The sequence below is a fragment of the Plasmodium relictum genome (genome assembly GCF_900005765.1).
Source record: "Plasmodium relictum strain SGS1 genome assembly, chromosome: 9".
Taxonomy (NCBI): Eukaryota; Apicomplexa; class Aconoidasida; order Haemosporida; family Plasmodiidae; genus Plasmodium; species Plasmodium relictum.
In genome coordinates this window covers 566,530-582,615 of record NC_041687.1, presented here as the reverse complement: position 1 = coordinate 582,615, position 16,086 = coordinate 566,530, and the positions used below count along the sequence as shown (strand labels likewise).

The 16,086-nt window shown below is 18.1% G+C and overlaps 5 protein-coding genes across 5 annotated transcripts; all 5 read right to left on the bottom strand.

Annotated features, from left to right (window-relative positions):
* Positions 1–281: 281 nt before the first annotated feature.
* On the bottom strand, positions 282–1,780 carry PRELSG_0917100 (metal ion channel-Mg2+, Co2+ and Ni2+, putative; the record flags this gene model as incomplete). Its single annotated transcript, XM_028676604.1, has 2 exons — positions 282–1,315; positions 1,537–1,780. The coding sequence occupies 2 exons, from the start codon at positions 1,778–1,780 to the stop codon at positions 282–284; spliced, it is 1,278 nt and encodes a 425-aa protein (XP_028533076.1).
* Positions 1,781–2,636: 856 nt separating this feature from the next.
* Positions 2,637–3,257, bottom strand: PRELSG_0917000 (conserved Plasmodium protein, unknown function; the record flags this gene model as incomplete). Its single annotated transcript, XM_028676603.1, has 2 exons — positions 2,637–2,723; positions 3,090–3,257. 2 exons carry the CDS (start codon positions 3,255–3,257, stop codon positions 2,637–2,639), a joined length of 255 nt encoding a protein of 84 aa, XP_028533075.1.
* Positions 3,258–4,742: 1,485 nt separating this feature from the next.
* Positions 4,743–5,719, bottom strand: PGM1 (phosphoglycerate mutase, putative; the record flags this gene model as incomplete). The annotated part of the gene is made up of 3 exons (XM_028676602.1): positions 4,743–5,379; positions 5,512–5,593; positions 5,689–5,719. The coding sequence occupies 3 exons, from the start codon at positions 5,717–5,719 to the stop codon at positions 4,743–4,745; spliced, it is 750 nt and encodes a 249-aa protein (XP_028533074.1).
* Positions 5,720–6,220: 501 nt separating this feature from the next.
* PRELSG_0916800 (conserved Plasmodium protein, unknown function) lies at positions 6,221–9,852 on the bottom strand (the record flags this gene model as incomplete). Its single annotated transcript, XM_028676600.1, is given in 7 exon segments — positions 6,221–6,376; positions 6,714–6,767; positions 6,959–7,059; positions 7,140–7,200; positions 7,312–7,448; positions 7,541–9,725; positions 9,730–9,852. Coding segments are annotated over 7 exon segments (2,817 nt in total).
* A 1,214-nt stretch (positions 9,853–11,066) lies between these two features.
* PRELSG_0916700 (conserved Plasmodium protein, unknown function) lies at positions 11,067–15,647 on the bottom strand (the record flags this gene model as incomplete). Its single annotated transcript, XM_028676599.1, has 1 exon — positions 11,067–15,647. One exon carries the CDS (start codon positions 15,645–15,647, stop codon positions 11,067–11,069), a length of 4,581 nt encoding a protein of 1,526 aa, XP_028533072.1.
* Between the last annotated feature and the right edge of the window lie 439 nt (positions 15,648–16,086).

Here is a 16,086-nt window from a genome sequence, read left to right as displayed (position 1 = left end):
AATATAAAAAAAAAAAAATAGATGAAATATAGTAAACAAATATATGTATATTTTTGCATAAATTGTATTGAAATGAATTATTAAAAAAAAAAATTTATTCTTATGGTAAATAATTAAAGAATAGCATTACTTGTTCTTAAAATTTGACAAAATTAAAAAGTAAATATTTTTTTATTTTATTTTTATGATATTTTTTATGAATTCTCCTTATGAAAGTTAAGCATAAATTTCCTATATTTTTTTTTTTTTTAAAAAATACATATATATATATATATAATCATTTATTTTATTTTATATTTATCAAAAAATTTTAGTAGTGTATTTATATTCTTAGTGAAATATATTCCTATTAATGACCAAAAAGAAATAAAAATAGAAACGATAAAAAAAGCATAATCATTATTCTCAATAAAATTTTTTAAATTCATACCAAATAAACTCGTAATAACCGAGCATATAGAACAGAATAAAGTTGCAAAAGAAATTTTTACATTTAATAAAATAAATTTATTTCTATTATAATCTAAATTTAATCTCATTAATTCTTCATAATGTGTAATTTTTTCTTCAATATTTTCTAATTCCCCATATAATTCGTCTGTTAATTGTAAATGAGTTTCAAGTAATATTTCTAAATCACTATAATCTTTTAATTGATTTATATATTTATTATTATGCAAAAAGGTTAAATACATATTCTTCATATCATTATTATCTTTTAATATTTTTTCGATATTACTACGAAGAGCATTTAATAAATTGGATAATTTCTGTAAATTGTTTTTAATTTTCATCATATCTCTTAATAATTTGTTTGTTAGCATATTTATTTCATTATTTTCTTCTTTTCTTTGTAGTTGTATTTTTTCTCGAATTTTTCCATTAATTTTATCTATATCGTTTTCATACTCTTTTATAGATAGTTGCATACATATGTCTAAACATAAAAATTCAAAAATATTGTTTGCATTATATCTATAAAAGTTATTTTTTACATTCAAATAATTTATATCTTCTTTTTCATCATTTTTTTTATCTTCTAAATTATCATCACATTTTCCTTTAGAATAATTTCTTATATAATCTGTGCACTCTTCAATTTTTAAATTCCATTTTTTTTTAAAGTTCTCTTTAATTAAATTTATTGCTTTTATCACTAAAGGATTATTTGGTTCAAATAACCATAATTCATTAAATCGAATGATACAACTTATAAAGCCAGTTCTTAACATAATCACATTTTTTCTTACTAATATAGTTGGATTGTGATTATTGTTATATGTGTCAATTAATCTTAAATCACTAAAAGGTATTTCTATTACAAAAGAAATAAGCATAAAATTGATATAAAATTTGTAGTCTATATATGTTTTATATTTTTTATATTTTTTTATAAATGTATATTTTAATTTTTTTGATGTAAAGAAAAAAAAAATAGTATATACATAAACACTTATGTTTTCATTAATTTTTTATAAACCAAAAAAAAAAAAAATTTTTTTTAAAATATAAAATATATATATTCTTTTTCTTTACTTAATATGTAAGGTAAATTATATTTAGAACAATAAACTTTTTCACATACTATTTTCTCGTCTTCTGTAATTTTTAAATTTTGCATTAATATATTATTAAAATTCTTTTTTGAGTAAATTTTATTTTCATTTTTTACAGTAGTATATTTTGATAAAAACCCTTGGGGAATGTATGTTTTTGATCTTAAGTATATTGGATTAATAATTGTTTTTTTATATTTTTTTATATATGTCCACTCTATCATTGTTACTTCTTTTTTTTTCCATATATATATATTTATTTATTTATTTATTTATTTGTGCAAACTTTTTTTCCAATTATTAATTTTAATAAGAAAGATATATTGATAAGTTATTTTAAAATTATATATAAATAAAACAAAAGAACTCTTAAAAAAAGTTAAAATTAGTTTGCTAATACTTCATAAAATGGTTACAATTTTAAGTGGAGGCATATCCAACTGTGTTAAAGTATTATATTTTTTGAAGTAATAACGTACATCTATACTAAATGTAACATTCTATAAGATCATATTGTAAAAATAAAATAAAAAAGGAATTAACAATACATCACAAAACATAAATAAAAAAAACGCTAATTATAAACGTTATACAAATAAAAAATAATCAAAAAAAATTATACTAAAAAAACAATAAAAAAAAAAAAATAAATAAAAGAAAAGAAAAGAAAGCATAATAAAATACAGAAATTAATATATTAAGAATAATTTTAAAAAAAGAATAAAATATTAATTAATTAATATGGAACAAAGCAGCCAATTAAAGATACATCTTTTTATATGAATTTAAAAAAAAAAAATTTTTTTTAAATCAATGCAAATAATATTTTATTACACTAAAAAGAAGTGTTATATCTAAGTTTCAGACAAAAACAATATATTTAAAATTTATTTTAAATTTTTATTATGTATAATGTTTCGAGATAAAATAATTAAAAATATGAAGAAAAATTTATTAGATAAAAAATATAAAGTTGTATAAATATACATATAAAGAGAAAAAAAAAAAAAAGGGAAGAAAACAAAAGAAAACAAAAGGGAAATATTAAGAGCAAATTTTAATGAAAAATAAAATATTTTATTAAATACTTTTATTTTGTAAACATTTTGATTTTTTATTGCTGCTAATTATTAAAATGATACTTATTATTAATATGCAGAAATAAATCTAAAAAAAAAAAAAAAAAAATAAAATAAAACAAAAAAGAATTTAAAAATTTTGTTATTTCCTTCAATAATAAAATTATTATTTAAATGTTTTTAAGCATTTATATAATAATTTATATTTATCTTTTAAATATAAACAAAGGTATAAAAGATAACTTAAATGTTGTTTCAGTGAACATAAAATATGTATAATAAATTTGAATAAAGACATATTTATTAAAGAATAAAAATATTTTTTAATATAAGAAATATTTATAATATAAAAGAGTGTATCTATTTTTCTGTTTTTGATATTCAATATTTTTTACTTTCATATGTATATTCAACTAGTTATGTAAATATATCTATTTTCTTTTTTTCCTCTTACCCCCGCACCAATAAAAGATGGTTTAACTTTTTCAGATTTTTTTCCATGAAGTTCTATTGACTCGGAGTCACGTAATAGCATCAGACCAACAATTGCCAAAAAAACTGCAGAAAAAAATGATACTATGGCAAAATAATAAATTACAACTTTTTTAAGTGAAGACGACATTATCTTTATAATTTTAAGAAATTGTATAATAATTTTTCAGATTATAATAAAATCATAAACATAAAGCAGATATTTAAATGATATTAGTACATTATGGTACCATTCTGTATAAAATCTAAAAAAAAAATAAAATAATATAAATTACTATCATATATATATATATATATATATTTTTTTTTAAATTTATATTACATCTACATTTGAAAAAATTGCAAATATTTAATTAAAATATATATATATGTAATCAATGATTATTGCAAAAAAAAAAAAAAAAATAAAAAAACCTTCAACCATTATTTTTTATAAGAACAACTCGAAAATAAAAAAAAAAAAAATGAGTTCTTGCTTTAATTAAAATTCCTTCAAAATTTTATAATTCTCTCTTTTTTTTAATCATTTTCTTCTTTTTTTTTTATGAGTTGTTTGATTTAAAATGTATTATTTTTTTTTTTTTTACAAATAAAAAAGCTTAATTATTTAGCTATTCATTAATAATTTTTGCACACATGAAAGACAAAATACATTTAAATTTATTTTATAAAATATATAAAAAGGAGAAGATTTATTTATTTAAAAAATTAAAAAAATATAATAAAATACAAAAAAAAGAAAAACCATAAAAAAATGAATGAAATATTTATACTTGAAAAAAAATTTCCGCCTAAAATATATTTTTATATAAATGTTACATTAACTATAATATGTATGACAATGATGTAAAATAGAATTTATAAAAAAAAATATTCATTTTAATTGTTTTTTCTATAATATTTTTATTGATTTTTATTTCTTTTAACTCCAAAAAAATACTTATTAATATTTTTATTTTTTTAAAAGAAAAAATTTTATTAAAAAAAAAAAAAAAAATTTATTACACAATTTTTTGTGTCCATTCATAAGAAACAGGGATCAAAATTAAAAAAAAATAAAAAAATTAAATAAGTATTCTCATAACTATTAAATAATATTAAATAGATATAAAAGTGTGATGATTTGTAGATTATAGTGAAATTACATTAATACTGAAGATATATATATATATATCTACTGTTAAAGCTTCATATATAAGAATTATTTATAAACTTTAGTATTTAAGAAAATTGTCTTAATTATCATATTAAAAGTTACTTTAAAAACATTAGTTTTGATATATTAAATTTTTTTTTATGTTTTTAAATTATATGTGAACAAGTAAAATTCATTAATTTTAATTAAAATTATATGCATTCTTTACGTTATTTTTTTTTTATTTTTTGAGTCATGATATTTAAGCTCAATAATATATTCTTATAAACATAATAAATTTAATTAAAAATATATAGAGGTAAATAGGTGAAAAAAAAAGTTTTGGGATTGAATATATATATATTTTTTTGAATTTATTATTTAATAAAGTTAAAAAAGAAAATGTTTAATTTTTTCGAATTATTGCCATGAAATAGTCATATGTAATTTATATATCATATTAATTTTTTCTTTATTCTTTTATTTTGCTTTTCCTTGGTTAGCAACTTCGTCCATTTTCTTTTTTAATTCTTCACTATCTAATAAATAGTAATGTTTTATTGGCTTTAAGTTTTCATCTAATTCGTAAACTAAAGGTACTCCAGTAGGGATGTTTAGTTCTAATACATCAGCTTCGCTTAAATTATCTAAATGTTTTACTAGTCCTCTTAAACTATTTCCGTGTGCAGAAACAAGAACTTTTTTATTTGCTAAAATGTCAGGTGCAATATGATCAAACCAAAATGGCAAAACTCTTTCAACTGTATCTTTTAAACATTCAGTTAGAGGTAAGGCATCTTTTGGTATACTTTTGTAAACAACATTATGTCCTGGCCATCTACTATCTTCTTTATCTAATTTTGGTGGAGGAATATCATATGATCTTCTCCATATTTTAACTTGTTCTTCTCCATATTTTTTGGCTGTTTCAGATTTATTTAAACCCTGAAGAGATCCATAATGTCTCTCATTTAACCTCCAAGTTTTTATGACAGGTACATGTAAAAGGTCAGCAGTTTTTAAAACATTCCATGTTGTATGAATAGCTCTTTTTAATACAGAGGTATAAACAACATCAAATTTAAAATTTTTTTCTTTTAGATAATTACCAGCTGCTCTAAAAAATGTTTAACCAAAAAAAAAAAAAAAAAAGATAAAATATACATGGAATATCACAATTTTTTTTTTTTTTTAAATTTATGCTTAATTATATTTTTATTTTTAAGTATAAATAGGTTTTTTATAGTACATAGCTTCTTCTTCTCCCTTTTCACTTAATGGAACATCAGTCCACCCTGTGAATTTGTTTTCCTTATTCCATGTGCTTTCACCTTAAATAATGTAAAGAAATGAATTATATTTTAAATTTGAAATTAAAATTTTAATTTTCTTTTATTTTCTCTTTTTTCCCTTTTTAAATACAAACCATGTCTTAAAAGAACTAGAGTATATACCATTTTTTCTTTTTATATATGGCTTCTTTTATATATATAATATATTTTTATATGTAAATATTAAATATAAGAATAATTACAATTTAAAACGAATTAAAAAAAAAATTAAAGTTATAAAATAATACAAATGATAATATTTCTAAAAACAGAGAATTATTTTAAAAAAAATAATATTTTAATATTAAAAAATATTTAATTACTTTTAAACAATTATATTACTGGAGAAATTTTTTTTTTATTTTGTATTATTTTATTTGTTTATATGTAATGTATTTTTTTAATGTGCATTTTTATTTGTGCATTATAAGGCTTTTTTTTTTTTTTTTTTTTTTTTTGTGATGCTATTTCATATTTTATTTACTTTATAAATTATATCTTTGTTTTTTTAATTAAATATATATATTTTTCGGTACTTAAGTATGTATTTATATTTAATTAAATTAAAAATTTAGTGTTTTTAAGAGTTCTTAATAAAAAAAAAAAAAAAAAAAGATACATTTTAACTTAGAAAAATTTCTTTTTTATTTTTTTAAAAACAAAGTTCTTTGGTACATTTTTTTCTATATCGGATATATCACTGGCTTTATTTTCTTCTATCTCATCTATTTCTTCATCCTCTTCTTCATTTTCTTCTATTAACCATTTATGCCAGTATATTAACTGAAAAGGTAAGAATTATATATAATATATATATATATATAAATAAATATGTATTCTTCTGTTAAAATATACAAAATGAAAAAATAAGATTAGAAGTATTATTTTTATTTTTTTCAATTGTTAGCATACGCCTTTTTTTTTTTATCTTTTTTTTTTTTGATAAAAATCATTATATATGCCATTTATTTTATCTTCTTTTAAATATATTTTACTTTTTTTTGTAAGTAAAATAATGCATTCAAATGAAGATAGTGTAAAAAATGATATTATATTTTTTTTAATTTATTCATTTTTATTAAATAAAAAAAAAATAAAGTAATAAAAAAAAGAATCTTACTTGTAACATAGCTTTGCTTTTTAACTCTGAATCAGAGTTATCTTCATCAAACCACTGAAAAAAATATAAAAATATACATAATTATAAAATGCTTAAACATTATGAGAATAAGTAAAAATAGGGAAAATATTTATATAAATTGTTTCATTATGCTTTAATATAGTTTTTCTTATATATCAAATAAATTTTAGAAAGTTAATTAAAAAAAATATTTTTAATATATAAAATTTTGCTGTTCTTTTTACTTCGATAAATGAGTTTTTTGAAATAACACCAGAAAACAGTAACGAGTCAAAAACAGCTTCAACTAATGAGGTTTCTTCTGATAAGTGAGGGTATTTCAATTCTTAAAAAAAAAAAAATGGGAATAAAAAAAATTACTATTTAATAAATAATCTTAATTTATTTTTATTTCCTTTTTCTTACCGTTACAAAATTTTATTATATCATTTAAGATATATTTATCGTGGTTTTCAATTTTACTGTTCTGAAAGAAAAAATTTATGAATTTACATGTATACAAAGAATTTAAAAAAAAATATTAATTAAATTTTTCCATTTCTAATGGAAAAAAGATAAATTTAGTTTAAATTTATACTTGTTTCAAATAAAGAAATAATTTTTTTAAATTATTTGCTTTTCTTAAATAAATGTCGCATTCAGATTTTTGAGGAAGACTTAAAATAAAAACTGACATAACCACATAAAGAGGGACGTGACTTTCAATATAGTTGCCTACAAAAAAAAAAAAAATAAATAAATAATTAATATTTCATTAAGAAAATAGCTAAAATATTATGTACATATATTTATTATATGTAAATTACAATTGTCTGTTTTTAATGTAGAGCATATATTAACTAAATCATCGTCATTAAATTGATAACTTTCAATTATTTTATCCTTAATTTCATTATAAAAGACTTTAATAACGTCTAAATCATATTTATATGTATTATTGTATTTTAAATTTTCTTCATTTTTTTTTTTAATTTTTTCTAATTGTTTTTTGTAAATTTCTTCTCTTTTTTTTTTTGTGATTTCTTCAATGTCCGTTTTCTCAATAATTTTTGCATTTTCTGTTTTTTCGGCTATTTCTAGAAAGATATTTTTTACACTTTTTTGTTCATCATTTTTGTTCTTTTTAACAATATTAGTGCTTTTTTTATTATCATTCTTTAAATCATTTTTGATTTCTTTTTTATCATCTTCTTTTAATGATTCAAGATGCATTAATTTTGCTGATGGAATAAATGTTGATGCTCCTTGATTTTTGCTTTTAAGAAGTTGTAATCTCATCTCTCTTAATTTTTTTTGTTCTTCGAGCATTTTCAAATTTCTTTCTTCTTTTTCTTTTAATTCTTGCTGATACAAAAGGACTCTTCTGGGTATAAATTTTTTTTTCTCAGTTTCCTCTTTTTTTCCTTCATTATTTAAACATACCTCTTTTTTTTTTAATTCATTTTCTTTTTCTTCATCCTCTGTTTCTTTAATTTGTTTTTCTTCTTTATCCTCTGTTTCTTTAATTTTTTTTTCTTCTTTATCCTCTGTTTCTTTAATTTTTTTTTCTTCCTTATCTTCTGTTTCTTTAATTTTTTTTTCTTCCTTATCCTCTGTTTCTTTAATTTTTTTTTCTTCTTTATCCTCTGTTTCTTTAATTTTTTTTTCTTCCTTATCTTCTGTTTCTTTAATTTTTTTTTCTTCCTTATCCTCTGTTTCTTTAATTTTTTTTTCTTCTTTGATTTCTTTTTCCTTTTTTATCTCTCTATCACTTTTTTTTATTTCTTCATTTATATTATTTGATACTATGTTATTTTTTGATTGTTCAAGTCTTTTTTTTTTTCTTAGTTCTTCTAATTTTCTTAAGTAAAGTGGTTTTTCGTTTGTTCTTTTACTTTCTTCTATTTCACTTACTTTTTTTTTTGAATCATTAAATGATGTGTCATCAACTCCTTTTACTATTTCTTTATCGTTTCTTTTGTTTCTAATATTTGAAAAATCTATATCATCATCATTTCTTTTATTTCTAATATTTGAAAAATCTACATCTTCATTTTTTTTGTTTCTTAAATTTGAAAAATCTATATCTTCATTATTTTTGTTATTTCTTAAATTTGAAAAATCTACATCTTCATTTTTTTTTTTATTTCTTAAATTTGAGAAATCTACATCTTCAGTTTTTTTGGTTCTTACATTTGAAAAATCTACATCTTCATTATTTTTTTTATTTCTTAGATTTGAAAAATCTATATCTTCATTATTTTTGTTATTTCTTACATTTGAGAAATCTACATCTTCATCATTTCTTTTCTTTCTTACATTTGAAAAATCTACATCTTCATTTTTTTTGTTTCTTAAATTTGAGAAATCTATATCTTCATTATTTTTGTTATTTCTTAAATTTGAGAAATCTACATCTTCATTATTTTTTTTATTTCTTAAATTTGAAAAATCTACATCATTATTTTTTTTGTTTCTTAAATTTGAGAAATCTACATCTTCAGTTTTTTTGGTTCTTACATTTGAAAAATCTACATCTCCATTATTTTTTTTATTTCTTAGATTTGAAAAATCTATATCTTCATTTTTTTTGTTTCTTACATTTGAGAAATCTACATCTTCATCATTTCTTTTCTTTCTTACATTTGAAAAATCTACATCTTCATTTTTTTTGTTTCTTAAATTTGAGAAATCTATATCTTCATTATTTTTGTTATTTCTTAAATTTGAGAAATCTACATCTTCATTATTTTTTTTATTTCTTAAATTTGAAAAATCTACATCTTCATTATTTTTTTTATTTCTTATATTTGAAAAATCTATATCATCACCATCTAATGAATTTGTTTTATTTTTATTTCTCCCTAAATTAATACTTTCACTCTTGTTTGTATTATTTTTGTCATACATTGAATTTCTATATTTATTAGTTTCATTTCTGTTATTGTCCTTATCAGTTTTTTTTTCTGATTCAAAGGTTCTCCAATCACTATTTTCAACAATTTCATTCTTTTCAAAATTTTTTTTTTTTTTTTGTATCTACAATTTTTTCACTTGTATCAATTATTAAATCATCTTTTTGATAAAACTTCTGCAAATCTATTATATTTAAATGTATTTGTTTTTTTTTTTTTGCCATTTTGTGTTTTTTTTTTTTTTAATATAAAAGAAAAAATATATTTTTTTAAATTTTAAATATTTCGATATATATTTTTCTAATATATTCTTTATGTTTCACTCATAACATATAGATAAATTATTTTTAGAATGCTACTTTTTTTTTTTTTTTTTTAAATCATTTGAGTATAAATTAATTTTTTTTTTTTTTTTTTGTTTTGATTTAATTGCAAATAGAAAAATTGCTGTATGCAAAAGACTTGCTGTAGATGAATTTATCCTTCTTATTTATGTTAGTGCTAATATAAAATGTAATTTTTTTTTTGCAAAATTTTCAATGAAAAAAATATATAAAAATAAAATGTTTATATAACTGAAAAATATTTTACAAAAATATATACTTTTGTTTTAATGTTCTAACTTTCGTTCAAGTAATTTTTTAATATACAAATCTGTGCATTAATTTAAGAAAAAAAAAAAAAAAATTTATGTATTTATATTAATGTATATGTAAGTATATTTACTTAAAATAACATATACCTTAATTTTTTTTAATATAAACTTAATTTTAAGAGTTATGCAATTATCTACATTAATAATAAAAAAGTAATAAATATATATGAAGTTTAGTAGCATTTTTTTTTTTTTTTGTTTTATATTAAAAAGAGGTTGTATCTAAATTTAATTTTATTGAATAAAATAAAAAAAATAATTTTTTAATGTCTATGTATCTTTAAACAAAATATATTATGTAATTTCAAAAAGTCAAGATCTAATATATATATTGATGGACTTTTAAAATTTTATTTACGTTTTTGTTATATAAATTAACTTATATTCTTTATTAACAGAAAAGAAAAGAGAAAAAAGCATATAAAAATATTTAATATAGCAACATTATTTACTTAATATCATTTTAAAATTTAGTTATATCAATTATTAAAATTGCAAAGAAGATTTTAACAATATTTCTAAGCACAAATTATTGAGTTAAATTAGCAATAACATATTTAACTAAAAGAACAAAATAAAAAATAGGAAATAAGAGAAAAAAAAAAAAAAAAAAATAAAGGATAAAAAAACCATGAAACTGAATGTAATAAAAGTTATGAGAAAAAGAAAGATGAATAAAAAGTATTATAAAGATAAATGCTAAGATTAAAAAGTAAAATAAAATTAAGTCTGGATTTAATTTAGAAAAAAAAACAAACACTAAAAAAAAAAAAAGAAAATATTTTAATTAAAATAGTCTACATATCTACTACGAACATCCGTTATATTTAATGGATTTTTATTTCTGTTTGAAAAATTAGCTGCTAAAGGAGGTGGGGAAATATTTTTTATTTCCATTTCTCTTTTTAATTTTTCTTGTTCTCTTTCTTTTTCTTCATCAGAAGTTACTCCCTTCTCTCTCCATCTTTTTTTTTCATAATCATAATAAAATAAATTATCTTCTTGCACTTCTGTTTTTTTTATTTTTTCTTTTATATTAGAAATAAAACCTGATATTAAATTTTTTCCTAAATTAATTATATCAATATTATTTTCATTAGATCCCTCTTGATTTGTTTTTTGCGGAACATTATTAGGATTAGATATGTTTTCATTTATATCATTATTTTCATTATTTAAATAATTTCCTTTTACATTTTTTTCGTTGGAATCTTCATTATTTATAGTAGATGTATTATTATTCTCCACCTTATTATAACAGTTATTATATAAATTGTTATTTAAAGTTTGATTAGTTAGAATAGTGCTATTATTATCAATTAAGTTATTAATATTTTCTTCTTTATTTAATTCATTGCTATTCCACTGGTATTTTTGCCTTTCTTCGTTTATAAAATTTTCTTTAGGGACGCTATCAATTTTGTTTAATGCTTGTTCATTTAAATTTAAATTATTTTCAGATTGTGAAGGAAAGTTTTTATTATTTTTAACGTATCCATTGTTTATATCTTTATTATCACTGTAGGTGTAGTAATTTTTTTGATTATTATAAATTACATTTTGTGAATTAAAGTTTTGAGAATGAAAATAATTCTCATTCATACAATTTTCTTGTGAATATTTTTCAGTTGTTTTATCATAATGATTAATATCTTCTGAATTGAGCTCACTGTTGTTTACATGTTGATTATTTTTATTATTTTCAATAAAAATATTATTATTTAAAAACATAAAATTATTCTCATTTGTCATATGATTAAGCCTTGAATTAAATTCATTAGCAGTAGATATATATAAATTGTTTTCAGTTATAGGTATATTACTTTTATTTTCATAAATGAAATCATTATTATGAACAGATATGTTGTTTTCATTTTTGTTGGAGAATAGATAATTATTTTCAAAATCGTTTTTAGTTGAATTATATTTACAATCAGTTATATTTTTTTCTTCAAAATTAGAAATGTCATTTTTGCTACTTTCCATTTGATACATTTTTATATGTTCATTAGTACAAATATCTTTATTTCCCTTTAACGATGCATTAGATATTACTTTGAAATTATAAATACTATCATCAATAAATTTGTCCTGACATGTTAATAAATTTTTTTTTTGTGAAAATATATATTTTGTTTTATCCAATAAAGTATCGTATAAATAAACTAAATAGTTATTTTTTTTTTGGCTTTTTATCACATCCATGTAATAAAATAAAATATCCACATATTGTTTTGCTTGATCAAGTAATCCCCATTCTAATAAGGTGTAAGAGTATAATATTTTATAAAAAATTAAGTGTTCATAAAAAAAATTATCTTTTACATACCTACACAAATATTCATATATATCACTTACTTGAAATGAAAATATATCAAAATATGAGTAGTTTGAATTAGATCCAATGAGTGTATTACTAAATTTTACCTTTTTGTTGAATTTTTCATTTTCTAAATCAAAAGAAAAAGGATTATTGGATAAAAGTAAAATCAGAAATTGTGATTCTTTCGTTTTGTTATTTTCGTATAACAAATTTATTAAATATATAAAAAAATTGATGATATCTTCTTTATAATCCATGTAGTTTATTTCGTTTTCCTTAAATTGAAAAATAAAGTTATGAAATATTAGAGTAAAAAAAGAGTACCAATAATTAATTAATATATTTTTTTTAAAATGCATATTTTTATTATTCAATAAACACATAAAGAACACAAAAGATTCAGTAAAAACATCATCATATATGTTATAATTATAAATTTTGTATATATTTTTCATGTCATTTGTCATCTCTATTTCATTAATAGAAAATGTATTAATATGACTTATATATCTATCTAACATTTTATAATATTTTTTTTTATTATATTTTTTTAAAATTAAAAAAAAATATTTGTATAATTCTTTCTTTAGGCATAGTTGAGTGGCTTTTTTACTGTTATATATGCATAAATGAAAATATTCTAGATAAATATCTTCAATTGTAATTTTTTCATTGTTTTCTAATTTATGTAATTCTTCAATAAATTCTTTGTTTACGAAATCGAAAAATTCATATTTATAATTATTTATATAAATATTATTTATACTTTTATAGTATATTTCAGTGTAGTTGTCAATTCCATCTTCATCTTCATTTTCTTTTTTTTTTATAATTTTGTCTCCTTTTTTTACATTATATTTTGTTTCTTCATAATCATTTATTTGAAAATGCTCAATTTCCTTTTTGTTTAAAGTATTATCAGAATAATCTGAAGAACTTGTATCTTCATTTTTATTATTTTTATCATGATAATTATCTATAAAATAAGAAATAATATGTTTTTTTTTGCTGCTATTCTTAAAATCATTTTTTTCACATTTAACATTTTGTAAATTAAAATTTAATAAGTAAGGTTTATTAATTATATTTAATAAATGATTATATAAGCAATTTTTCTGTGTATATTCAAATATATTTTGTTCATATTTTAACCTATTAAAATCAATATAGCCATTCAAAAAATGCTTTATTTTTTCATCTATTTTATTATTTTTTCTACTAAATGGCCCAGGGAAATTTTTTAAACAATATATATATTCATCTATGTTGCTTGCTTTATTCACTTTTTTTTCTTTCATTTTTTTTTCAACTATATTAATTAAATATTGAGACTTAATAACTGATTTTTTACTGTAAAAGAATAATCCATTATTTCCAAAACAAAAACAAATAGAATTATTTTCTGAATTTTTATTTGTACTATTTGATAAAATCATTTTATTTTCCTTAACTATATCTTTGTCTCTTAAATTATTGTATATATCATCCCCTTTAATTATATTATTATCGTCAAGTTTTTCATTTTCTCTATTATCATTGTCTTTTTGTTCTTTAAATATTTTTTCTATACTATTATCTTTTATATCTAGTTTTGCATCGTCATCAAATAAAATAATGGGATTTTTTATAAAATTTTTTTTATTAATATCATTATATAAATTGAATTCATTATTTAATTGTATTATTTCCTTATTATTTGAAATATTAAAATTTTCTTTTTCATTTTTAAAGGTTAACTCAGTATTAGTGATATTAATTTCATTAGTGTAACGTAATCTATTATTTGCACAATTAAATTCATTAATTGTATAATTAAATCCATTATTTATGTAATTAGTTTCATTATTTGAGTTATTGAATTCATTATTTACGTTATCAAATTCATTATTTGAGTTATTGAATTCATTATTTATGTTATTAAATTCATTATTTGAGTTATTGAATTCATTATTTACGTTATCAAGTTCATTATTTGAGTTATTGAATTCATTATTTACGTTATTAAATTCATTATTTGAGTTATTAAATTCATTATTTACGTTATTAAATTCATTATTTGAGTTATTGAATTCATTATTTACGTTATTAAATTCATTATTTAAATATTCTAATTTGCTACTATTCAGATGTTCACTGATGGCATCTTCTTTATTTATATTTATATAATCTGAGTTATATGAATAAATACTAATGTTATTATTATTATTCATGAATTGCATATTCAAATTATTTTTTTGTATAGACTCATTTTCGGAATATTCCCTTTTAATATTATTAGCTGTTCGTTTTTCTCTTTCATTTTCATTACATATTATAAAGCTATTTTCATTATTATTATTATTATTATTTTTACTAATACTTTTAGCATAAGTTATATCATATATGTTATTATTTATATTACATACTTCGCTATTTTTTTCATTTTGAATATCATGACTTTCTTTTTTTAACTCCTTATCATCAATATTAAAAAATAGAAGATTTGTATTTGCATTACAAGTAATATTCTCTTTTTTATTTAAGAATTTATTTGAAGAATCATCAAAAAGGGATGATAAATCATTTTTTTTTTTTGATTTAAAATTGTCTGATTTTTCTTTCCTTTTATTTTTTTTAATAGATAAATTTTCATTACAGATATTTGTCGAGTTTTTAAATGAGTTCGTGCATTTATATTCATTTGAATTTTCTTGTGTTAGTTCTTTACTATTTTTTTTATTTTCGTTAATAAAATGATTGTTAATATTGTTACTGTTTATTAGTTTCACATTTGATTTTGTGTAATTTTCATATATATCTTTTTTTGGTTCTATTTCATTATCTTTATTATATCCATTTTTAATTATAGGGGAATTTACCTTATTTTTTAAATTTGAATAACTTGAAAGTTCCAAGGACGCTTTATCTTCATGTATTATATCTAAATTTGAAATGTTAGATTCTTCAAAAATTTTTTTTTTCTCTTTTATTTTATCAATAATATTTATATTTTTGTTTTTAAAAATATTTTCATAATGAAATAAATCATTTTTATTAATCATTTTTCTTTTTTTTATTATTCTTTCCAGAGATAAAAGTTATAAATATGTCGGAACTGGTATTACACTTAATGATATCTATTATAATGGTTGTATATTAGTAAATAAGTGTATATGTTTTTTTATTAAAAATTATAATTTATAGGAATAATTAAATTTTACATTTAAAAAAAATAGATAAAATCTTAAGTGCTTTTCTTTTCTTCTTTTTCTTTTAATGTTCGTTATTATCTTGTATTTTTAACTTATAAAGTTGCATTTTATAATTTTTTATATTAAAACAAAAAAATTTCACATAAAAATTTCATAAATAACAGAAATAAAAAAATAATTAAACAAATATTTAATTTTATTTAAATGGAATAAAGTTAAAAATGTTAATTATTCCTAAAAACATTTTAAAGTTAATTTTTCTTACAATTTCTTTGTTCATTTAACATTT